Genomic DNA, 26,626 nt, shown 5'->3' with positions numbered 1-26,626 from the left:
TTGCCAGATTTTCAACAATTAAACACTCAAAATTTAGCACTGCAGAAGGTACAGAAGTACCCACACAGGAGTAGCTTTCTCATGCCAAGAACCAAACAACTTGGTAATTTGAAAGGTAAAATACTTGTGAATGCCAGCTGAGGCAAAACCCAGAAACACCATACATACATGTTTCTACATTGTAGAAAGGGATGTTTTTTTGACTGATCTTAGAATAGGCTTGCTGCCTGAGAAAAATGGAAATACAGTACACATGTATGGGTCAATTAGAAATTTCTTTCTTCACTTTAACAACCATTCAAACTTGGCAGGCTCTGAAGACAAGAAGTGAAATATTTCTGCTTTTTTTTTTTTCCCTTCACCAATGATTACAGTGTCAGTAAGCGTATAGATTCCTGAATGTATTCTAACAGAGCTCCAATACTTGTGTATTTTCCAGGCACAGGGAGAACCAGAATTGCTTTTATGTGAGTAAACCAAATGCATCTGCCATTCACTAAAAACAGTCATATATTTAATAACAAAAACCTCAAGTGCTATTTTTTTTCAAAGAGAAAACCAAACTGTTTTAACCATTTATTTTTTTTCTATTAATATGTCCTTATCAGTTCTTATCCATGCCTTACTCTTTGAGGAGCAGAAGTAGTATTTTGAGAGCTGAGAAGGTTTGTTTTCTGCTAATTTTGGGGTTTATTCAGAGAATTCATATTACCTAGTCAAGACCAATACTCGAAGTGTTTGTTCTATCTGGTCCAGAAAAATTATCATGATATAATTGAAGTTTTAGCTATCTGTAACTAAACAAACCATAAAGACTAGTAAAGGACCCTATGAAATAATTTGGCTGTCTGAATCTGTACAATAAAACATCAACTACCACTATTATTTAGCCTTTCATCAGTTCTACAGTGATGCTGAGATTTGAGTCGCAAGTAAAAACCCAACAGGCTTACTTTAAAGAATACAGCAGTTTCATTCTCTGCATCTATCAGTGGAAATAAACAATTTGTTTTCCCTATGAATGGCGCGTTAGTATCTATGACTTCAGTGAACTCAATGGTCAACCAAATCTTTTAAAGTAGATGCCTTAATCAATCACTAATTCATGTGACCTAAAGAAGTCACTAGCATTCAAATGATCCATCCCTTATAAGAACATTTCTTCATTCATGGAAGCAGAAAACAAGAGGCTGACAATTATATGAAACTTTACAGGTATTTTTAAAGATTTAACTGTTATCTGGAGATAAATAGAACAATGATGCATAAACTGAAAAGTTTAGAAATGCAGAATCCTTACCTTTGAGGTCTTCTGTAAGCTCCTTTTTAAATTCAGTAGACAAAAGAGAGATCATTTATAAGTTACTGAATAGAAACAATCTGTTTATCTGTAAGCACCTGCTAGCTGTTCACTGACTAGACACAGATACGTTTTTCCACATACTTCAATGTGTTATGAGAGGAAAGTCCTTTAAGCTTCTCTTTTCTCTTTTTCTTTTTTTTTTGTTTTTAATGTAACAAAACATTTATTACTTGTAAGGTAATTTGCCAGTAGATTTTCTAGAATAAGGATCCTGGTTGTACATTATTTCTTATGTACATGAATAAACAGTTGCTTCTTTAGCTATTACAACTTTGGGGGCATATTTTACACAGTACTAAACTAAAGTTAAATTGTTCTTCAACTTCTTCCTTCAATTACTTTGAAGTCTTTTGCTCGCAGATAATTCAACTACTGTTAATAAGCAAAGATCATTATTATAACTACATAACTAATATTTTATTGTTTACTCAGGAATTTTTACATAAAAGTGCAAAATTTAGGCCTAGATTTTTAAACAGTTGGACCATAAATATGATCTTAAACATGCTCAAATGACTAGTTAAACTGTAAAAATGTGACTACAATGGCAAAGTGAGGATCACAACATCACATCCTCAATGCAGAGGATGACAAACATCTCAAAAAGGCAACCAGCACCTAAAGTTACAGTGAGCAAGTAAGATGAAATGTTTTCATGAGCTTATAAAGGAGTCTTTAGTTATGAAAACGGAAATGGAAAAGGCAAGCTTAACTGTGTTGACACAAAGGCTATGGAAGTCTATGGTCCCAATGCTTTTCACTGTTCTAATGCAGTATCTTGGCATTATCTCTTACTCATGTATATATGGAAACAAATTAACAAAGAACCTTCTTAACTCACACTTACAAAATAAAGCAGCTTTTCCACATACCAGAGACTGTAACATGTAAGAATGCCACATTAAGTCATGCCTTTTAAATGACACAGAATATAAACATTCACCTTTTCAAAAAACATTTAGGACAAAATAAAGTAATCGTAATCTTAGTGACTTTTTAGCAATACTTTGACTAACTGTGGTGAAAAAAGCAAAAACAAAGTTTATGTCTTAACCTATATTTGCATATATAAGCATTTTCTGGAAGACGTGTATGGTCATTAGCTGTCCCTCCTCAGTCCCTATGTAATGTAGTAGAAAAAGATAGCATGCAAAGGATGGAATTACAGTTCAAACACTTCATTTTCTTAACACAGAAAAAAATTTACCTGCAAATATAAACTACCTCAACTACTACTAGTAGTTGTTCTACTAATAGAACAACTTCTATTGTAACAACTTGATGTGCTACATCACAATGATGAACGGGATTAGGACACAACTAATTAGGAAAGCAACAGTGTAAGTATCAGACAGATAAAACGCATGTGCACAAATACATTACATAGGCACACACAAATAGATGTACACACAAACACACAATACAGCAATTACTAGATCTAAATAGCTATGCATAAAGAAACTGAGAAGTTGCATAAGCCACAGCCAGTAACCGTTAACACTGAAGCTGCTTTACGGAAAACTTTAAGGAAACTTTAGGGAAGTAATTAACCTCCTGGCCCCTAGTTTTCAAGCCCAAGGAGCAGACCATAGAATTTCTTTTACAATTTATGAACAAGCCAAGGAATTTATATCACAGTCAGAGGATTCTTTTGCCAAATTAACCCCAGCTCCCTCTGATCCTAAGAAGTCATAAACCAACAAGATACAGCAGAGGGAGAATGTGCTATAGTGTTTCAGCTGACCTACAGAGCACTGTCTCTGTCATGCCAAGGCTGAAATGATGAATTACAGAGCAATATGCTAGGTTCAGATGCAAACATCAACCCCTTCCCTCTGTACATGCACATGCAGACATGTTCACTCACCCCAAACAAGCTCAGTTTCTGCAACAGGCCAAGTACTGTTAGGGCTCATTTACAGAGTCTTACTCTAAGATAAAAGAGGGAAGAAAACTGCTTATCAAGGAAACATGCATACATCTCTGAGTAACAATATTGAAGAACATCTGCTGTGTATTAAATATAAGCCAAAATTCCATTGAGCTTCTCTTTTTGTATATGGATTATTAAGCATATGACAATACAATTCCAAAGCAGACCCGACAACCTTGACTTTTTATCAAAAACAGCTTTATAAAAAAAAAAAGGATAAAAACTGATACACAACTCTCTTTAAAAAGAACTGCCGGCTTTATTTTTTAAATACAGAACCAAGTAGCTAATAAAACAAAGTCTAGCTGACCATATGCACAGCGGTGTAATACATATCTCTGCACCAAGACCTCAAACTAATCACTAAGACATGAAGGTCTTTGTAATATTTACACTTATAGTGTACTGCTTAGCTGCAACAAAGTTCATCCCCAGCTGAAGGCTTATTCACAAAGATGATCCATCTCTTGAAAGCAGACCATGGCTGCTGGTTGTTTCACTTCTAGGTCAGAATGAAAAGTCACAAGAAATGAAAAGAGAGCACAGTTTTTAACTGATCAATTCAAAACCACAGAATTTAATAGATATCAAGAGCATGAAGTATTCAATACGGCAATGTTTTGAAACCAAACATCCATCACTGAATAAAGTAAGTTTGCGGCTCCACTGTTTGATGAGCTGCAAATTTCTTGGCACTCAGAAAAATACCCAAAAAGTTGTCAAGGATTTTCACAATGCAGTGAACTTTATTGCTAAAAGCCATCAAATAAGTACTTCAAGTATTTTTGTACTGTTTGCAAATGACACAGATTCCCTTCATCAACTATCCCTGCTTTCTCAGAAATGATGCAAGCTATTCCTCAGAAAGCTATGCGTCCTCAGGCCCACTGAACATTGGACAACAAGTTCCTTTTGTGATTAGTCTGCATCTATTATGATCATGAACAACTTGGCTAAAGTCTTCAGGTACAGCACAAGTCAAAACAACCTCTATAAAAGTCTAACATGCATCTAACTACAGCATGTTCTCACTAAACCTCACGTAAGGCATTTTGCCGTGTAACTTACAGATTATTTTTTTAAACTATTTTCCTGAATTAGCAACCCTCTTCAAAATGAGTGCTTCTAGCTTTTTAGGTAACGAAACAGGCCTTGAACTCTCCCTCCTCCTGCAGTGGGTCATTTCCACACTGCATATCCCCTTAATTCCAACCTGTATCATATGCTGGCAAGACAGTTTGTCCCACCACACTTAATTTACAAATGAGTTGAAAATCTTCAGTGCCTTTCTACTTCAAGTAAATTCAAAATGTCATAGTTACCATTTCTTGTGTTATACTGGCTACAAATTTTGCTAGGCTCTATAGTCGAGGTTAGAGGTCTCTGGTGCATGGTTTCATGAACATCAGCTTAGCCTAACTTCTAAATTCAGGAAAGCCTGCTTGAGAGCTGAAACATTAAGTGTAACTGGTAGCAGCACATGTGTGAAAAGCATTTTCACCCAGACAGCTATAAAGCATTTTCCCCAAGAGCTATCTGCACTATCAACTTGAAAATCTAGGACCTTTGTACTCTGTGCAAACTGATGTATAACATTCATAGTACACAGAAAACATACCTGAAGTTTAAGGAAAGGGCCTGTGAAATAAGAAAACACAAGTGTCACACTAGCGAAGGCCATAAAGCAGACTTGCCTGCAAAAAAATGTTGAAATGTGAATCCAGAGATTTTAATGAAGAATTAGAATATTGTTTGATATGAATCTTCAGGAAGTCAAAAAAAAAATATGTGCAGGAAGGGCTTTGAAAGGAGTTGATAAGGTGCATAGAAGAAAGAATGTCAACAAACTGGAGCAACAGACAGATTTCGGGTCTTGCCAGCTTTGACCTTCTGGTTTTTGTATCAGTGATTATACAGTGTATGTAAACAACATGAGCAGAATGAATATACAGAGGCTTCTATGTATATTATTTTATATTGCTGCCAAGAAGGATAAATGTTCCAAAAATGGAATTTAGTAAATAATAACAGCTAAAGACAGAAGTCAATTTTAGCCTTCATCCTGCAGGAAGAGGATAAAAATTTGCTAGTGTCTATAGCAGCGAAATCCAAAAATCCCAATGTATCAAAAACGAGTAAACCTGTAAACTTAAGAGGTGGTCTTGACAGATTGAAGTGACTCAGACTTTTCCAGACACAGTAGAAAGCCAAATGACTAAAAGTACAAATTCTTGTCATCTCCCTGGAAACGAAATTTGCTTATGCCAAGTGAATGGAATGTCATAGGAAGGCTATTTGCTAACTGATGCTTTGACTGCCAAAGGCAAATCTATACCATTTTATACGGGAATCAAATTATCACAATGAAAACCCCTTTCAGATGCTGCCACTTACCTGAATGAAAGTATAAGATCACAAAATGAAACCTGACAACATGACTAATTTATTTTCAGTGTGTGCATAGATGCACATGTATAACACAACAGCATTACAGTAATGCAATCTGGGTGGCAATAAGCTGCATGTATCAGACCCAGGAACATTAGGAGACCTGCAGAATGAATAAGATGTTGCAAAAGAAAATAAATTTTGAGTTAAAGCATACACAAGGTAGAACATTCTAATTTGGGTAGCGTGCAAGTTGTGATAAGGTCAGAAATTACATTAATATGAAGTCAGAGTGTCAAAACACCTTTGCTACCAGAAAGATGAACTTACATTGTATATACATATAAACATTCATACACTTACATACACACTCTCGTACATAATCGTAGTTGAGAACAGAATATGGTTTTACACATTAAGCAGGTAAGATGTCTGAAAATGATGCTGTGTTAGGCCTACCTGTAAATTTGCATTTCTGTTTGTAGATAGACAAATCATGGACATACTTATAGACACCCTGCTACATACTGAGAAAGTCATCTCTGTTGATTATAATAAACAACACTGTACCTGTATGGCTTCGAATATGAACTCTCAGTGTTCCATTGCTTGCAAACTTCTGTCCGCAATATGGGCAAATCTTCTCTTTTTCTCCTGTGTGAGTCTACACGGGGTGGAGAAAGACAAGAATGAAAGCTTCAGCATAGCTTTCAAAGAAGTGGAATATAGAATATTTTAACTGTATTGACGTTGACCACTATTATCTCCATTATACATGTTATACCATCATACAAGGCAGAGATTCTTTCATTTTTTCTTCTAAAACTTTTAAATAACTCTCATTACTAATGGCAAAATAATCTGGCTTTTCAGTTCTTAAGTTTACTATTTCCTAAAAGTAGTTACTATCAAAAATGTCCTATCCAACTCTATTTGTTTTCATGATTGCAAGAATAAGACACCTATTTTTCAGTTTGGTATCTGTGATAGTGGTTTCCAATAAACGTTAATTTGGTTATCTAATACAACTAATCTTCATAAATGGGTCTATTTTTAACAGCTTATAATTTCACAGGATTTTATTACATTATGAACTGTTGTGAAAATAGTTTACCTAACCTATCATTACTCTTCCTGTTGCAGACTTGAACCAGAACTTTAAAATGTCTTTATGGAGATTTGCGCATATGGTTTCTGTCTCATACAAATGAAACACAGCCAACAGTTCATCTGAAGTATGACAGATAGCAATCCTTCAAAGTGTAAGTTCTCAACAATTCAGTCAACACAACTTGCATACTGGACATACTAGCTTAAGTTCTAGAATCAGACTGCATTTAGAGAATTATAACAAAAATAATATTGTAATTGTCACTAATAATGAATCATACACTGAGCTTGCCTTATGAAATCAAGTTCCTCAGGCTAAAGCACCTTGCTGCTAAGAAGAATTATTACAAAATAAAAACAAAAATTAAAAAAAAAATCTCAAAAATCTCAAAATCTCCCATCCAACCTGGGAGGTTGGCAGCAAGACCACCTTCAACTAAGTCACAAACACAGCTTCTCATCAGTTTTGACATTTTCTACGGCCTATTCTGAACTGAAGATATACCAGCCTATCAAATAATGTTTCCTTATAAATGAGATTGCTCCTTTAGTGAAGAATTTTGAATCCCTTCATTTCCAAGTGCTCATTCAAATAGGAAAGGAAAGATAACACATTAAATCATATGCACAGCTGACTATTTGGGTTTCAAGCTTTGCACATAACTCTCTTCAGATAGGGAAATTAATTCTTCTTATTATTAACGACACTGAAGTGACATAAAAGTCTTCATTACCTCACATCGTACGTTATTACACTGCAGCTGAAGGAATCATAGAATCATAGAATAGTTAGGGTTGGAAAGGACCTTAAGATCATCTAGTTCCAACCCCCTGCCATGGGCAGGAAAACCTTACCCTAAATCATATCACCCAAGGCCTCGTCCAACCTGGCCTTGAACACTGCCAGGGATGGAGCATTCACAACCTCCCTGGGCAACCTATTCCAGTGCCTCACCACCTTATCAGGTAAGAATTTCCTCCTTATATCCAATCTAAACTTCCCCTGTTTAAATTTTAACCCATTCCCCTTGTCCTATCACTACAGTCCCTAATGAAGAGTCCCTCCCCAGCATCCCTATACGCCCCCTTCAGATACTGGAAGGCTGCTATGAGGTCTCCACGCAGCTTTCTCTTCCCCAGGCTGAACAGCCCCAACTTTCTCAGTCTATCTTCATACAGGAGGTGCTCCAGTCCCCTGATCATCCTCGTGGCCCTTCTCTGGACTTCTTCCAACAGTTCCATGTCCTTTTTATGTTGAGGACACCGGAACTGCACAGAATACTCCAAGTGAGGTCTCACAAGAGCAGAGGAGAGGGGCAGGATCACCTCCTTCCACCTCCTGGTCACTCTCCTTTTGATGCAGCCGAGGATACAGTTGACTTTCTGGGCTGCAAGCGCACACTGCTGGCTCATGTTCATTTTCTCATCGACCAACACCCCCAAGTCCTTCTCCACAGGTCTGCTCTAAATCTCTTCTTTGCCCAACCTGTAGCTGTGCCTGGGATTGTCCCAACCCAGGTGTAGGACCTTGCACTTGGCATGGTTAAACTTCATGAGGTTGGCATCAGCCCACCTCACAAGCATGTTGAGGTCCCTCTGGATGGCATTCCTTCCCTCCAGCATATCAACCAAACCACACAGCTTGCTGTCACTGGAAAACTTGTTGAGGGCGCACTCAATCCCACTGTCCATGTCAGCGACGAAGATGTTAAACAAGACTAGTCCCAACACCAATCTCTGAGGGACGCCACTCGTTACTGGTCTCCAGCTGGACATTGAGCAACTGGCCACAGCTCTGTGTGCGGCCATCCAGCCAGTTCTTTATCCACCAAGTGGTCCATCCATCTAACTGATGTCTCTCCAATTTAGAGAGAAGGATGTCGTGTGGGACAGTGTTGAACGCTTTGCACAAGTCCAGGTAGATGACATCAACTGCTCTACCCCTGTCCGTCAGGTCTGTAGCCCCATCATAGAAGGCCACCAAATTGGTCAGGCAGGATTTCCCCTTAGTGAAGCCATGCTGGCTGTCACTAAGCACCTTGTTGATTTTCATGTGCCTTAGCATTCCTTTCAGGAGAATCTGCTCCAAGATTTTGCCAGGCACAGAGGTGAGACTGACTGGTCTGTAATCCCCCGGGTCATCCATTTTCCCCTTCTTGAAAATGGGGGTTATATTTCCTTTTTTCCAGTCGTGGGGATCTTCACCTGACTGCCATGATTTTTCAAGTATGATGGACAGTGGCTTCGCAACTTCATCCGCCAGCTCCTTCAGGAGCTGCAGATGGATTTTATCAAGTCCCATGGACTTGTGCACATTCAGATTTTTAAGATGGTCTCGAACCAGATCCTCTCCTACAGTGGGCACAAGGTCTTCATTCTCACAGTCCCTGTGTCTGCCTTCCAAGACTTGGGCGGTGTGGTCAGAGCCTTTGCCAGTAAAGACTGAGGCAAAGAAGTCATTCAGAACCTCAGCCTTCTCCAAATCCTGTGTAGCCAGTTCTGATAGCTTCCACAGGGGGCCTGCGTTGTCCCTAGTCTGTCTTTTATTTGCTACGTACCTGTAGAATCCCTTCCTCTTATCCTTAATATCCCTAGCCAAGTCTAATTCTAACTGGGCCTTAGCTTTCCTAACCTGGTCCCTAGCTTCCCGAGCAATATCCCTATATTCTTCCCAGGCCGCCTGTCCTTGCTTCCACTTACTATAAGCCTCTTTTTTCCTTTGAATTTTCCTCAGCAGCTCCTTACCCATCCAAGGAGGTCTCCTGGCCCTCCTGCTGCACTTCCTTCTAGTGGGGATGCAACACTCCTGAGCTTAGAGCAGGTGATCCTTGAATGTCAACCAAGAGTCTTGGGCCCCCCTGCCCTCTAGGGCTATATCCCATGGAACCTTACTAAGCAGGTTCCTGAAGAGGCCAAAGTCTGCTCTTTTGAAATCCAGGGCAGTGAGCTTCCCACATGCTCTTCTCACTGTCCTGAGGATCTCAAATTCGACCATCTCATGATTGCTGCACTCAAGGCTGCCCTGGAGCGTCACATTTCCAACCAGCCCTTCCCTGTTGGTGAGCACGAGGTCAGGCATGGCACCTCTCCTTGTCGGTTCCTCTATTACTTGCAGAAGGAAGTTGTATTCCACACAATCAAGGAACCTCCTGGATTGCTTGTGCCCGGCTGTACCGTCCTTCCAACAGATGTCAGGGTGGTTGAAGTCACCCATGAGAATAAGGGCCTGTGAGCGTGAGGCTGTTCCTATCTGTCTATAGAGTGCTTCATCCGCAGGTTCTTCTTGATTAGGCGGTCTGTAATAGATCCCCACAGTAATGTCTCCCATAGTCGTTTTCCCTTTAACCCTGACCCACAAACTCTCTGTTAACTGATCACCTGTCCCCAGACAGAGTTCCATACTCTCCAGCCTATCCCTAACATAAAGGGCAACCCCCCTTCCTGCCTGCCAGGCCTGTCTTTTCTAAAAAGCCTGTAACCTTCCATTCCAACACTCCAGTCATAGGAGCCATTCCACCATGTTTCTGCGATGCCTATTATATCATACCCCCGTAGACGTGCACACATCTCTAATTCCTCTTGTTTGCTCCCTGTCCTACGGGCATTTGTAAAGAGGCAAGGAAGAGTAAATGAGATGCATCCATTTCAACACTGGATGCACTTGCAGCATTTTTATTCCCCAACATTAGGGGTATCAATGTTAAATCCTTCTTGATTAGGATAGATTTCTTTAGAAATCACTTCTCTCTCTAACAGCAGTATTAGGGAATACCATATTCACTTAATACATTTCAAACTACCAGAAAGGATTTCTGGGAACAATACAGTACAACTAAAAGGCTCACAAACATATAGCTTGTCCTAGTCTGACAGCAGCATAGAGCAATAGCAATTACAATTAAGTAGGAATGCCAAAGAGAGAACGGGGATAAATAATAACCACCAGGTACTTTCCATTAAAATACAAGTACACACAGTCATTTTTAATGTGAAATAGTAAGTCATACTGAATTTTTTAGAAAGGACTTTAGGGAAATTTTTAAAAAATTATGCAGAGCACATCAATGATTCCAGGTAATACTTTGACTTTTGGATCTTACAATCCATCCTTCACAAAAAATTGATCTGAACTCAATGTATCAGTATTATAAGCTAGGTCTGTTAACTCAAGTGATTAGAACAAGTAGATAAGGATGAAAAGGATTGTGTGCTGTAAAGCAGTCTTGCTTCCCAAAGAAATCAATTTGCTTAATGAATGATACTATTCCCCCCTGAAGTCTTGCTCCCCAGGAACACAATTTTATTTTGCATACCATTTGTTTTTTAGTTCTTGGACCAATATATTCAGGCTTGAAAAACAAATGTGTTTTAATACTCTGAAAAAGAGTATTATAAAAGAGTATTATAGAGTATTATATATATAGTATTATATATAAATAGTATATATAAATATATAGTCTTATGTATAAATATATAGTATTATAAAGTTCTCTCTCTGTTACAGCAAAACTCAACTCATATAACAGGCTGAACAACTAATGATCCTGGTTATTTGAATCTAAATTCTCTTACAGTACATGTACTGCAGTCTATAAACAAGGCAACCCACGTCATTTAAGCTCTTCTGAAGAACAGGCAAAAATCTTCCACTAAGCATATCTGAGAGGAATGTATCTTGTTTACACAGTTAAGTCACTCAATCACAGGAAACTTTATTTTCCAGCAACTATAATTACTAAGTAACTTAATGCATATTAAATATGGAATAAGCAGCACTTAAAACAGACTGAAAGCAGACAGCAAATGCATTAACATACATTTAATGGAAGATCAAGATCTTTAAAAGACCACTCATTCACAGGTGGTTCCAATACTTTTTGCAAATACTTTTTACACATTAAGGAGACAGTGCCATCCACTACCTTACAGATTTCAATAGTCTACTATCTGCCAGTAACTTGGTTTAGGCTCTAAAGATGTGTACTAGTTCCCACAGCTGTAACATAGGGTTGGAGAGACATTGGAAGACTCCCTTATATTTTTTCCTCAATTTTGAACATATATTTGTGTTGTAATGCATAGGACTCACAACAATTATGTGCTGAAAATATTGTACTAAGCAATTCAGTTACACTCAGTTTCCTTACTAAAATTTTACATGCACATATGAAGGGCATACTACATGGCAAACAATGTATGCATCATGTTTTGCAATAAACTCTTGCAATCTGCATTTGGTGGCAATGCCTCAGCTGATTTGTTCTCAATTCAATTACTTTCTTCTCATTTCTTTGCTGTAACATAAACCTTACCTCACGCACAACTAGTGAGCAAGTTTTCTTCTAAAGTTTACCCCAATTCCACCACAGAGATCAGTGGGAAGGAATATGGCAAGAATAGTGCAGCAAGTCCAGCCACACACCAGATGCTGGAGTACCTACATTGAATTTATACATATGCACACACTACAGATTCTGCATGCCACCAAGAATCCCACTACTGCAATAAGCATTTTAGGATGTGAAGCACCATCATAGCTTTCTACTGAAAAGCCAGAAATGCAGAAGCATCTGGGGATTTTATGTTTATTACCATCTTAAGGACACAGAACAAATTAATATGACAGAACTTATTCTACTCACTTTTTTATGACTCTTTAGGACTGAGGGTGTCACAAAAGCTTTGTCACAGAGATCACACTTGTATTTCTTATGTCCATCGTGTACAACTTGAATATGAACATTTAATGTGTCCTTTCTTTTGAAAGTAGCATCACAGTGATCACACCTGAAAGTCCTCTCACCTTATAAAGAGAAAAACAGTGTTTAAAGGTATTATATTTTTGTGGAAATACACTAATACTTACTGTTTCAGAATAATGAATAAAAGCAGCAAAGACAAATGAAAAGCTGGGTTCTGAGAACAGAAAGAACATCAAATCAGGTCATTTAGAAATTAAGGAAGTAGTCCTGACAACAATGTAGCCAGAAATGTGAAATCAATCTCTATAGCCAAAGGTAAAATGGCATCCAGTGGAAATGGCTGACAGCAAGATGGAGCACAGGTTTTATCAGAACCTCTTTAACAGACTCTCTTTATGGTAACGAGCAAAAGATGCAATAGGCTTTATCTTTTGAAATTTAAATGGTAAGAGACATCTTCCTGAATTTATAATACTCTTCAACCATATATAGTTACTAAACCAAGTATGCGTTTCACCAACTTCTGGGTAAAAGTTTAGCAAAATTCTTCAACATGCAAAGCAACGGGAAGCCTAGAATTTGCTAATTTTTTAAGTGTTATTCTAGATGAAGGAAAATAATCAGTGTTTCTCCTCAGCTTCCTTATTTAGCAGAAACCCTATATCTCATTACAGAGGAGCCATTTGACATTGCATTATCTCCATGCAAAGCTAGCTCACTGAACAGTCTTTACACCTTACTGTTTTTGGGGTTTTTTTTAAGCCATAAAGATACATGAAAACTTAGTTTCAAAATACCACTGGTACACAACTACGTAAGGAGGTCTTGACGGTTTCTCAACAGCATAAAGCAATAATCAAAACTGCTTGCAAAAAGATGTACTAAAACTTCCTGAGCAGCTCTGGAAATCACAGAATCATAAAAACGTTAGGGTTGGAATGGACCTTAAAGGTCATGGAACCTGTTTCATAATACCTCATTGTGATAAAGAACAACCACGTTTCATATCATAAATGTAAAATCATATCTGACGCTTAAGAATGATCACTGCCAAAAACAAACTCTTTGGCAGATAAGAGTAATACTAAAGATTCCAAATATATTCCTAATATTAATGTATAAAAATAAAGAATTTCCATTTTGTATTGTCAGTCAACATGTTTGCACTGTGATAGATCTAGAGGTTTGTTACAAAATAAAATAGCAAAAGGTAGACATCGATTCTCTTCAGGCCTAGGCACCCCAGACAATGGAAGTAAACAAGAAAGTTTATCACTGACTCAGCTCTTGAAACCACTGAAGGCAGGAAACTTTTTCAGAGTACCTGACATGATACTGATAAATGTCTCCCAAGATGAAAACAGAGCACTAGCATATCCTACAGTGCTTTCCCCCAGGAATACACAACATAATGTATCTTTCCTGGGACTGACATTACCTATTCCACTGATGCAGTCTCTTCATGACAAAACAAGAAAATGAAAATCAGGACTACACATTCTTTATTTAAATGAGTGATCTTCAGTGCCCGCTTCTGCTGATCCCTGTAGCAATAGCTAATTAATATTTCTCCCCCTAACAAACATTCCGCATGCAGATTTTTACCCTGGAAAGCAAATACATAATGTGGATTATGTCCTCCTTGCAAATGCAATCATGTTCATGCATGTCTCCACAATCCTAAATAACTAAATCACCCAAGTAAAACTGTTCAGGACTACTCATTCTTGTTAGTCAAGTCTCTTATGGCCTCATGAGCTAGTATGAGCTATGAGGTACTATGCACTTATGTACCTTATCTCCTCCCTAAACACTATAGCTAAGAATAAAGGATTAGCCCCAACATTGACAGTGACATAATGAGAATACAGTTACTAAAAGTATTATCAGCAGCATGCCTAGGAGAAAGAATTTGCCTGACTCTCAGAAGATGGGTTACATTTCTACAGCTAGAGCCTGGGGAGGGAGGGTAGAAAGAAGAGTTTGGATTTTTATTATTATTGGTTAATTAGATATACTTGATGTTCAATTTGTAAAGTTTTATTCATGACACCTTTTCCAATTACAAGACAGGAACACCTGAAAAACTAGTTTACAAAATATGAATTTTTCCAGCCTATTTAGTTTGTAAAATAAAATTTAAGTTATTCTACATCATTCTCCAGAGGGCCTGCCTCTAAACCAACAAGGGGATACTGAATTTAAAAAAAAGATGTAGAACGACCTTCAATTTTCCCTTCAAGTTTCAAGCTTCACAAACAATTTTTTTCTTTCCTACAGCACACCACAGCAAAGCCAGATAAATATATCCGGAAGTTCTGGTTTGTTTCCCTCCTGTTTTTTATAGAGCAGGTATATTTCAGAGCTATGAAAGGGACTACCATCCAGCTGTAGAAGGACAATGCCAGTAATTCTGAGTTACTTCAAATATGAAAGGCTCATTATCATGTCATCACAACTTCTCAGTCTCACGAGTTAGGTCATGAGGAGAAGACTTCTACATTTCTTCTCTGGAACACAAGCTCTTTTCAGACAACAGCAGAGCCCCTTGTTTTAATCACAGCCTTGAACTAAAAGCTGTTTATTCTTCAGTTCATCCTAGTAATGACTTTCACCTTGCTACTGGTCTGTCAGCACTTCTTTTTTTGAACCCTACAGATGAAAGATGCAGTATGACTGTAAAAACTTTGATTATATTCTGCTGTATTAAGGCCTCCTTATTAAGCTGCCCAGTTGTTGAGCCTTTTTTTTCAAAAGTAAAAAAAAAGAAAGTTTTAAAAATCTTTCCTGTGATTAATAAAAATGCAAGTCTTTTCAGTTTAAGGCTTGGACTCATTTTGGAGGCAGTTTTACCTATACTGGTAAGGCAGAATTTACCTATTCAAACACCTACTCTGTACTTCAGCAGATATGTCTCCTTTTGCACTAAGGAAGACTGACAAGACAGTGTCTGTGCCAGTGCAGTTCACAGTCTGATATATTCTGTATTTGCTTAAATACTGGTGGTTCAGGAACAACTAAACCTGCCACAAATCACAACCCTAGCTCAAACCTCTTCAAAAATAGTCATATATGTTTTTAGAGAGATCTTTACCAAGGCAAACTATTCTGTGCACTGTGAATTTACTGCTTTTCGATGTTTTGCAAATGCTTCATTCATTAGAAAATACATTGCTAAACAGGTTTTTAAACACCCCACCCCCTGCAATCATTTTTAAACATTTAACACTAGAAAAAAACTTTTAAATTCAATGCTTTATGAAATCACAGAAGTTCTGAAAGATAATTATAAAAGAACAAATTAAACACACCAGTCTAACAATTCGTCTAATATAACCAGTATTTACAGGACTGACAAACAAAAGTTTTGTGGTGTTCTTAATTATACCAACATAAATATTCTCCAAATCAAAGTACTGCCTTCTAAGCTACAAGGATTTTAGACCATGACTATTTTCTAAACTTTAAATTGCTGATATTCACATTGTCGAATGGTAGCCTTGGGCTCTGTCAATATCAAAGACGGGGAAAATTCCACCAAAAATAAATCTTTATGCAGACAGTTAAAAAATAGTACAGAATGCCAAGAACAAGTTACTCATGAGGGAAAATGGCCACAGCATTTCTCTTGGCTGCAAGTTCTATGCCACAGGCAGGAAACATTAGCCTGATCTGGCACAGGACAGAGAATCTCAGTTTCAAGCTCTAAACAGGATTATCTACAAAAATTGAGTAAGCCACCAAGTTATCTCTGCCTCCATTTCTTCTTTCTTAAAATGGAGGTAACACTGTCATGCTTTATGCACAAATAAATCTGCCATCAGACTTCAAGTCATTGCTAGATTTTATACAGCATATTTGGATTTGCATTTAAGTGCATTTAAAGACAAGTTTTGAACTTGACTTTGAATCTTCTAACTTCCTGGGGCTAGAGTTGAATCTCAATACTAATTTAATATAGCAAATTGCATACTGGAGCAAGGCGCCATATGTCTGCTTTACTCAGTCAAATGTGAGAACTGAGGAACTTCTTTTCCCTCTCTTAGCACTTACTGTTATGGATTAACAGATGTCTTTGTAGAGAGAACGGGGTTCGGAACAAAGCTTTGCATTCCTCACACTGGAATGGTCTCTCTTCAGAATGAGTCTGCAGATGAAAGACAACATGTAAGAGGAAAGGCTCAAGGAAATCAATTAGCTCTCATTACAGTAATTATAGCTAATTCACTAGTCTGAATTCAGGAGGGAATATCACAACAATTTGAAACATCAGGGGATGAAGAATTAACAATCATTCTGCCATTACCAAGAATCCCAAAAATCAGCTATCAGCCACTGAATAAATATGCCTTTCCAGTCCTCAAGAACTGTTTTCTGAGGTATGTATTTAAACAGAAACAAAATATAGAATAACCAGGAAAAAAAAAACAAAACCAAAAGCTCAGTTGCACTGTGTCATCAGTACTCACACTGGCCTTAAGTACTTACTAATATGAATAAATGCTTGAAAGCCTATGAGGGGCAGCCTATAGGGATGCTGGGGAGGGGCTCTTCATTAGGAACTGCACTGGTAGGACAAGGGCTGGTGGGTTCAAACTGAAGCAGGGGGAGCTCAGGTTGGATCTAAGGAAGAAGTTCTTTACTGTGAGGGTGGTGAGGCACTGGAACAGGCTGCCCAAAGAAGTGGTGAATGCTCCATCCCTGGCAGTGTTCAAGGACAGGCTGGACAGAGCCTTGGGTGACATGGTTTAGTGTGGGGTGTCCCTGCCCATGGCAGGGGGGTTGGAACTCTATGATCTTAAGGTCCTTTCCAACCCTAACTATTCTATGATTCTAATTAAACGTACACAAAAACCTTTGTTAAGTCTGAGGGTAAATCTGATCTGATTATCTCAAGGCAGTATCTAAAATCTGGCCAAGAAAATTTCTCAAATAATGAACCTAGTCTTACATATCCTTGTGTCAGCTTCTTGTACTAAAAGACAAAAAAAAAAAAAAAAAAAAATAGGAGTATCAGTACTGAGGGTTATGTTTGTTGCAGAAGTTATCATAGGTGAGAAACAGCCTCAAAGTCATACATAAAATAAAAGGGCCTAAGCTTGGATGAATCTCTCAAACTGCAAAGTTGCTGAAGCAGATTTCTTTTCTGGAGCTTCTTAAACATCTAGCTTCATTTTGCTTCTGTAAATTTCAAAGCACTTTCCCTGTTTCCCAGTGTTATTAAGTGCTGTCCCACTGCAGATAGCAAATTAAACCATACAATTTATTATCTAGCCAATTTCCTACTATTTTTGCAAAGGAAATCAAGTTTAAACTTTGCATTAGATCACTTTGTATTAGATCTTAAGTAGAAGCTGCTGTGTCAAGAGGAAAAGGGACAGTGTTTTATAATATGCACAAAATTAGGTAAATAAGGGTACATATTAGTGTAGTACGTATTTAGATAATCTATTTCTGCTGTTCATAATACCATACAACATTTATAGCTATCCCTTAAACTATGGAGAAAAAGGGATTTGTGAGCAGTCAGTGTAATTATTTAGATGTAGACTGAGGACCTTGAACTTAGATTTATTTTAACACTAATGCCCTCCTACATACACAACAGTACGAAAACATTAGAGTACTTGCAATGGCATACAGAAGCTTTGGATTCAAAGTCATTCCCTGGATATCAGCCTATGTCACTTAAAGCAAAATGGCAACTGAAGCATCATCAAATGTGTGGAATGTATCACACATAAAATCTGCTGAATTATTCAGCCCAGATTCTACAGGTTTATATCAATTTGCATCAGATGACACCCTGCCTGGCAATCTCAGAAGTCAGGCCAAGGATTGACAGTACATGAAGAGACTGAACTACCTTCTCACCTCAACAGGTGGTTCCTCCAGAACAGGGTTGAGATATATTGATGAGACACTGTGGGGAAGCTCGCAGTGCTGCTGTCTGTGCTGTACCTGTTCTGTGGATAAATAGAAGGGTTCAGTCTCTAGGGCTGTCAATCTGGCACCTTTCACGAGCGCAAAATTCCTCTTGCTTATTCAAAAAATGTCCTGGTTTAGAACACTCACCACCCGAGTGATAGTTCTGAAGATTTGTACAGAATTCCTTATCATTTCCTTGACGGTTCTCCTAGTCTTCTGACCAAAATACAATATTCACCTGTACATCTTAACTTCACTACAAACACCTACGCAGGCATACCCTCATGCAAGGAAACAGAGATTATTTGCCTCTTCTGTGAGTGGTCCAAAACCAACCTAAGTCTATCACAAAAAAGCCAGGGAAGTCCTAATGAGGTGAGGTATCCCCACCAGACAACCATATTACCTGTAATACTGTCCCTTTTTGTCCTACTAACATGTCCCAGATCAGAGATGGCTTCCATTCAGTCAGAGCAGAAAACAGGTGTACAACCAAAGCAACTGAGGAGGGGCTCTTATGGAATATTTCATATCTGCCATTTCTAACAAAACATTTGTAGAAGTTTAAACCCAGCCCAATTATTCTCAATAGAGAAACTGAGGGAATATGGCTGTTCAAATTCATTATGCTCCCCAAGACCAAATAACCTTGGATTAACTATAAACCCTTTAAAATCCTATGTCTGCTGACCTATATCTGCTCACTGTTATATCCTCATATTTTATTCTCTGAACTCATCCTCTATACATAGCACAAAGGAGCAGATGGAAAAAAAACTTTTGCTTTCTCCTGTATTGAAGTAATCTGCATTATACGGCACAGAACATTGACTACTTTTATCTGTAGCATAATCCAGTACTACATTTGCCTCAATTTCAGATACTATTCTCTTCCCTTGTCACAAAAATGGAATCATATTCTTCATATGATCACATGGTCATACAGCCTGAGCTTTTTGAAAAGACATCTGAGCTAGTTCCACCTCACATAAGACTTCCCAGTGCTGACATCTCCAAGGAAGTGACAAAGCAAGTTCACACATGTACCCTACTGAGCAGTGTAGTACTTGTGTGCAGAATCAGCACATTAGAGAGGTACCACAGAAGACTTAAGAGAGTGGTAAGTAAGTTAGGGTTCCTATCATAACGCTCCACTGAACAGAGCAGATAATACTCTTCGCAATTCCACTGTCTACCTCCCAGTGAAATCCTGTGAAATGTGAGGAACTAATCTCCTTTTGATGAAATGACCCAACATTTATCCATATCTGAAAGATGTTTAAAAGCACGCTGTGGGAGTCATTTTTACTCTGATACTCCCAACATAAAATAATCCTATAAAGGAATCCCAGAAACAACAGCAACAACTTTCCACCTAAAAGACAAAACAAAAATTCAAAGGCACAAAATGAATATGCATCCTGTTTCTTATTATAAATAAAAATTATGTGGCTCTACTGTAAAACCTAAAACACTTTTTCAAGTGTGTTGCTATCAAACTTGAAAGAATGTTTTCTGTTGAATGTGGTTGATTTAAGTATTTTTAATCGCTATACCCATCATTCCTAATGCAGGATTCTAAGCTCCCTGCTACTAGCACAGTAGCTGCAACCTGTAACTCAAAAAAGCACTGTGAAATAATTCAGAGTACAACTTTTCTTCCTCCAAAAGAAAATGGAACCTAGGAAGACACCTTAACGGAATACACACCTAAAGAATCACTAAAATCCCAAGCTGAAGAAATACACAGTAGTATGATACATGGTAAAGTTTTAAATTTCCACTGTTACTGGATTGCTATTCCTATGAATAAGCAGAAGAACTATCATCCTCTTCCCCTAGCAGTAGTGCAGCCCTTCTAAAATTATGGCACTTAAAATTACTTTGGCATCCCAAACTACCACATCCTTGGCTTAAACCTTACAACTGGTTTTGTGCATCCATGCTCCCCTCCATTAACTACTACCTCTCTTTGATTACACTGTTTACTCAATGGAGAAAGGCATGTCTAAAAAAGCAAATCAAGACATCTATGTCAGTCTCCTGTCTCTCACACTCATCTCTTCGTTTAGCAAGGGAAATCAGAGATCTAAATATGGATGGGTCAATATTCACAGTTGTTTGGGTAAACTCTATGTAAACAGAGGAGTAAGTTCCTTTCATTATAAGGACAGGGTTGATTTACAGCCAGTACTATGTGCCAACATGTTCAGGAAGTATTCCAACATGCTTAAAGGAATTCTGTCAAAATTAGATTCTCACTAAATCTGTCTAAACTTTAATATTATTCCTATTAATTGGAGACTCTAATCCTTCCTTATGCTACTGGTGATGCTGCTTTAAACACAGAATTGGGTCACAGTGTTTACTCATTCACACTTAATCCTGAAGTCCTTTTTTTAGCCCAAACTCCCTACCAGTCATCAACTGCAAATTACCATAAGGAAACATGTAAGAAGTATTCATTTAAGATATAGATGGTATCTTTCCAGATAGTATTTTACACATTTTCCTTAAAATAGACCCAATTGGCAAGATTCTGCCCCATTTTCTTAATGAAGTCTAAAACATGAGATACAATCACAGCATAATATGGGGAGTCCTTCAGCAGGCTTCTACATGCTTTCTGTATTAGACAGTCATCACCACTTCATCCTGCAAGAGGCATTATTATTACTCTTACATGACTTATGGTTGAAAGTGCAAGAGATGGTGCAAAGATCCTGTGCCAAATTCACAGATGGCATAGAACATGAGCTGAACTGAGAAAGGCTTGTAAGTGTGGGTATATCAGGGGTGAGTTTTCTTCCTTTTTATACAGTCTCTTTATTTCTGAAACAGCAGTCATAGGTATAGCCTAGCCATTAAAAATCTAACCCCAGGTTAAAAATAATGACAAGCATTACAGAAATTAGGCCAAGCAGATTTGAGCTTAAATCAACAGAAATGGAGCATCCTTTCATGAGCCTATTTTTCAGGTAATGTTTCTTCTGATGTTGTTTTAATGTGTGAACACTACCAGTGCAAATACACTGTAGTTTAAAAGCATCTGCCTCAACAGGACTATACTTAGTTTTATTCAAATACGGTATTAAAAAAAATACAAAATTGAGGACAATTCAGTTACATTATAATTTGATAAAAAGTAGGGGGAAAAAAAGTCAAAATGAGGATTTATTTGATGCTTTTAACCAAGCAACTGTGATACTCTGCTTATTTCACTGGGTTGGTGGTGAGTTTTTTTCCTTATTAGAATTCATTCAGTATTTTGGGATTTTGGATATAACAAAAAAAAAAACCAACTAAAAAATACATTCTCCAATAAGTCAATCCCCTCTTTATAAGCATGCCAGAGCTTAATGATGAACCACTTAAAAGAAAAAAAATCTGCAAATCTGAGGCTGGCAGACCTGTAAACAACAACAGCAGAGTGCTTTACCTTCTTGTGATTCTTGTAAACATTTCTGTGGGCAAATCCCTTTCCACAAAGCTTGCATTTATAAGGTTTATCTTCACTGTGTATTATTTTGTGTGCAGTCACTTGATCAAGTCGTTTGAAGGACTTATTGCAAACCTCGCAGGTGTAGGGGCGTTTTTCTGCAGAAAATGAGTGGGGGACATTTAATCTCCTGCTTACACAGGGGGAGAAGATGAAAGGCAGAGACAGTCATCTCCTCTGAGAGATTTCTGCAATTAAGTCAACCCAATTAAGATTAAACCAATTAGAAAGACATCTAATGCCCTTTATGTTAGACAGTTAAGTCGCTTCACAAGAGATGAGCCATGGTGTATCTCAAGAAATTGGCACATTCTTTGCAATAATTATTGCTAAAACTAAATTCTGATTAATTAGCTTAAATCAAAAGAGAATGACTTCAAAGAGGAAAACTCTGTTTCCAGATTACAAATGTGAAAGAGGGCATGACAGTTTAAATGTTTTAAAACTTAATTAACAATATACATATTAGCTTCCAAACCCAAAAGTTCCTATGCAAAAAGACTTTACGCTTCAACTGGTGACTGCAACTTAGCTACATTAATGCTCATCCAAAAGTGTCAAAAGAAAGCTAGAAGCCTCTGAGATACAGATTATGAGAAATGAGCTTTTGGTGCAGACTGATATCAAGAAAATAGTTCAATTCCAAGCCTCTGCAGCTGTAAAAACCTGTGTATTTTAAATGCTAATGTATTTGACAGAAAAATGTTTGTGTTTCCATTGTGTTAGCTGATGTTTCTAATCACTAGAAATGCTAGACTGCAATGATCAGAAATACCGACCAATTTGTATCATACTGCCAAACCTATGGACAGGCCACTCCCCACTCACAGTCACCTGTTCCGAAAGATGACTGGCAAAATGAAACAGTTGTGTGTGGTCTGTGAAATGATGTGGAGTACAAGCCACCTTCCTTCAACTGGAACCTATGTGCATGAGTCCACTTATATGTATATGTATGAATGAATGTTTGTCTTTTTGTCACAGATCTCTGACTGACACCATACCCTAACTCACGTTCTCCTCAACACGAGATTTTACCCAATGGTTCTTCACCTCCTCTACAAATCAATAGTAATCTTTCGCCCCAATCCAGCTAACTGACATCATCTATCCAGCTAGCATGAAAAAATAGCTTGACAAAGCAGCAATAGCAAGAAGACTGTATTATTACACTTGGTTTTTGAAAGGCTTAGGAAGATAGCTTACATGGTTTCCTTGGAACCCGAGATTTTCTTGAGCAGCTCAGGGCAAAACAGAATTCACCAAGCCTTCCATCAGGTAATAATTCAGATAAAAGTCTAACTAATTCGGGTAAAATTCAATGTATGTTAAATACATATACATACACATATACATATGTTTCTGTTACCTTTGTACGTTACCTGAATGAGTTATCATATGGCGCTTTAGCTGGTTAGCTGAAATGAATTTCTTGTCACATTCCTGACACTCAAAGATCTCATGGACCTACAAAATAAGTGTTTAATGGTAATTAAACATGTGTCTCCAACAAGATCACACATCTTACATATACAGATATTCTCTAACAGACCATAACTATTTCTTAGCCAGCTGCTATACTCACACTTATAAATATTCTGTGATTTCCCCCTTGCTAGTCCCTTGGTAAACAATAGTATCTCTCAAAAAATAAAAATATTCACCATTACAAACAAAAAAATTATCACTAGAAGTACCTACAGAAACATGGGTCATGTAAATTTGCAGTATGAGATCCATGTAAAATACTACTATTATGAAAGTATGAAAAAAAACAAATGCAGAATACCTTTTCAGAATATTTCATTCTAGTCAATAAGACATAAGTAATATTTTTTACTTAGATGGTTGTCTGAAGTTTATATAATTGTGCTACCTATTAGAATCCCCCCAGACACAATTACTTGAAATAACTAGCAAGGTATTCTTAAACACAGTATTTAATACATCAGAACCCAGACTGTCTTTTAACACCATACAAATGTCTGATTTCAACTTACGAGCATGGTTTAACAGTCTCATTGAACACATCTGCATCAGAACAGAGACTTCCATGCTTGTGCATTCAAAAGCTACAGCTTTTTTTAGGTATATATTCTATTGCTGCTACTCTTTAATCAATTTTTCAGAAAAGAATCAGACTTGTGTGCACATGCATTAAATAGTTGTAGCTATTATATTCTATAGCTGGCACTCTTTAATCAGTTCTTTAGAAAAGTGCATCATTACATGGTAAAACAACAGTAATAAAATATAGCAAATATTTTAATTAATAATTATATTCAAATAGATTTTCAGTGTAAGAAAACTTGTCCAATAAGGTGATTTATGAGCATCCAGGCTGTAATACGACAGACAAGTGCTCATGCAATGATTTATTTGTGTAACAAAATTAGTCTCCTTAGCTGTAATAGCCATCAACATAAACCTTTGCTACATTGGAGTCAGAACATACTTACAATAGTTTCACAGGCACTTGAAGAGCTACACCTTCAGATAACTACTAGCTATACAAAACAGCAAGCATCTGAACAAAATTAACATATGCACAGATAAATACACTCCTTCACTTACAGGACTGATGATCTTAAAATTTTCATGAGGTCTACTGAAAAGCAAAAGGTGATTTCTGAAAGAGTTTTAGGGGACCAGCTGAGCTAAAGCTTTGAAGATGCAAGTAACCAATGATCAGCTTTTCCAGAAACTAATATGAATTTCAATTTACCGCTCCAAGAACTGGATGAGACTCTATATGCTGGAAGGCAGTGCTTTGAGAGAGCACGGATATGAGAATATTGCACCCAACTTAAATTATGAAGTATTACTGATGATTTTAAAGCAGTGCTCAAAATTTGGTTTCTTCTACCTTTCTATAGCTCTTACAGTAATAGTGAAAAATGAAAATTGCAGAGTAGAACTAAACACTGCCCAGTGTTAAACAAATGGGCAGAAAAACCCCAACAGAGAGACACTCAGAACTGGAAGACAAAAAAGGGTGAGAGGGAGGGCGGGAATCACAGATGATGTTTAAGAGTGACTCTCTTCATCATAATTTTACATTAAGTCCAGCTCTATAACAAAGAAAGTTAAGAAAGAGTCAAGGATTTTTCATGAGCAATAAAACGTTCTCAATCTCTGATCATTGTTCTAACAATGAGTAGAATCCCTCTTTATTCTGTCATTTTCTCTGCAGCAGACCATGCTACAGCATGCCTCTTACTGGAACCTTACAGATTCATGTAAGAAATCTGCTAAGAAATCCAGAAGGCCAACAGCACAAACTAGTCTTACCACTGAAGCACAATCCTGCATTTTATACAGGCATTCATATTATGACCTTCTTCAAAATCAAAAATGTTTTCCTGTCTTACACTCTAAGGTGTCCTTAGCCTTCTTCTCATAAAAGAATTCGCTACTTTACCATTCAAGACACCTGCCTACAACTACAGTCAGAAACTCACCTCACAGCTCTACAGCCAGAAAGAGACATAACCCCACACACACCCTATAAGTGCTGAAAGTGTAGCACTATCAGTTCTGACTGGGAAAAGAAATTACCAACTGAGAGTTGTTTGAATTTTTCTTCCCTTTGCACTTAATGAACATTACAGCATCAGTGGAGAGGCCTGGCAGCCTGTGCTATTCACATGTACATGCTCACTTTGAAGTTTAAGTTCCTGTGCGCAATTCAAATCCAAAACATGGCGGCTATATTCAAAGGTACAAAGGGAACCCTTTAGCAATAATCTGTATCAATGAAGACAACACTCTCCTCACTTGCTTATTCACTTTTATCATTGTTCAATGATGGAGTTCTGCATTTTACCTAAATTTCAGAGCTTAGTATCAAAATATAATTCAGATAGTATTGCATCTTCCCTGGCAGTAGAAATCAGAAACCTCCAGAAAGGAGATTTTACAACAAACTTTTTCACTCTATTACCCAGTCTTCTGTAAGCTCCTGTACAGCACTGCCTTAGTTGTGTTTGCTGAGGGTTGGTTGGTTGGTTTGTCTGTTTACACGACCATATCACTCAGCACAGACTACTATAAATACCAGATAGAAGGATTTTACTTTACAACTGGAGGGTAAGACAAAAGAGAATAGGTGGATGGACAAAATGGAAATCAAAAAGATACTGATCATCAAAAAAAGCAATGATCAGTGGATCGACATCCTAACTGTTCAAGTTCTGCAGGCATCACGCACCATAATTGTTGTTAAAGTTTTGTAGGCATCAAGCAGGAGGGTAGTATTATGGTAAGCAGTTTTGGAAATCAAATATAAAATTTGATGAGGCTGTTCTGGTTTTGGATTGTATTTGAATATAGATGAGGCTGTTCTGGTTTGGATTGTAATCAGTAAGATGAGAATTCAAAACAGTTTTTACACTCTGAATGAAGCTCCAATATACTCAATATTTAGAAAGGAGAAATCAAATGCACAAATGATGACCAACAGTTTACATATAGCACCACTACAGAAAAGATTAATGAATTCCAAAGTATGAATAATGAGACTGAGGCTACTGTCAGAAAGCACTGTCATTCTGTATTAATAAATATATTCTATGTGTTAATAAACTTAGTACAATCATTCTTCCATTCTTGCCACTACCAAAGGCTCAACTAAACACCAATGCTCTTCTTGTCTGGGCAGCTGATTTCAAGAAACACATAGGTGAAAAAAAGATAATCCACAG

At 37.5% G+C, this 26,626-nt stretch overlaps 1 protein-coding gene across 5 annotated transcripts in view; it reads right to left on the bottom strand.

Moving 5' to 3' along the window:
• Positions 1 to 26,626, bottom strand: part of PRDM5 (PR/SET domain 5) — a 93,020-nt gene that overhangs the window by 23,639 nt on the left and 42,755 nt on the right. For 3 of the 5 annotated variants that reach the window (XR_008974999.1, XM_057429905.1, XM_057429907.1), the window contains exons 9-13: positions 23,306 to 23,390; positions 21,864 to 22,021; positions 16,550 to 16,643; positions 12,437 to 12,597; positions 6,255 to 6,348 (exon numbers count right to left, since the gene is read on the bottom strand). Coding sequence is in view for 3 of the 5 variants with exons in the window: in XM_057429905.1 (XP_057285888.1) it covers positions 6,255 to 6,348; positions 12,437 to 12,597; positions 16,550 to 16,643; positions 21,864 to 22,021; positions 23,306 to 23,390 (592 nt within the window). In the remaining 2 variants the exon portion in view is untranslated. Of the gene's footprint in view, positions 1 to 3,230; positions 3,295 to 6,254; positions 6,349 to 12,436; positions 12,598 to 16,549; positions 16,644 to 18,370; positions 18,463 to 21,863; positions 22,022 to 23,305; positions 23,391 to 26,626 lie in introns of all 5 variants that reach the window. The other 2 variants (XR_008975000.1, XM_057429906.1) reach the window with 2 other exon arrangements.

This window comes from Pezoporus wallicus, unplaced genomic scaffold, assembly GCF_028554395.1.
Source record: "Pezoporus wallicus isolate ANWC-B61680 ecotype Strahan unplaced genomic scaffold, APGP_CSIRO_Pwel_v1 contig_5690, whole genome shotgun sequence".
Lineage (NCBI taxonomy): Eukaryota > Metazoa > Chordata > Aves > Psittaciformes > Psittacidae > Pezoporus > Pezoporus wallicus.
The sequence above is the reverse complement of the archived record's forward strand: the minus strand, read 5'-3'. Positions and strand labels throughout refer to the sequence as shown.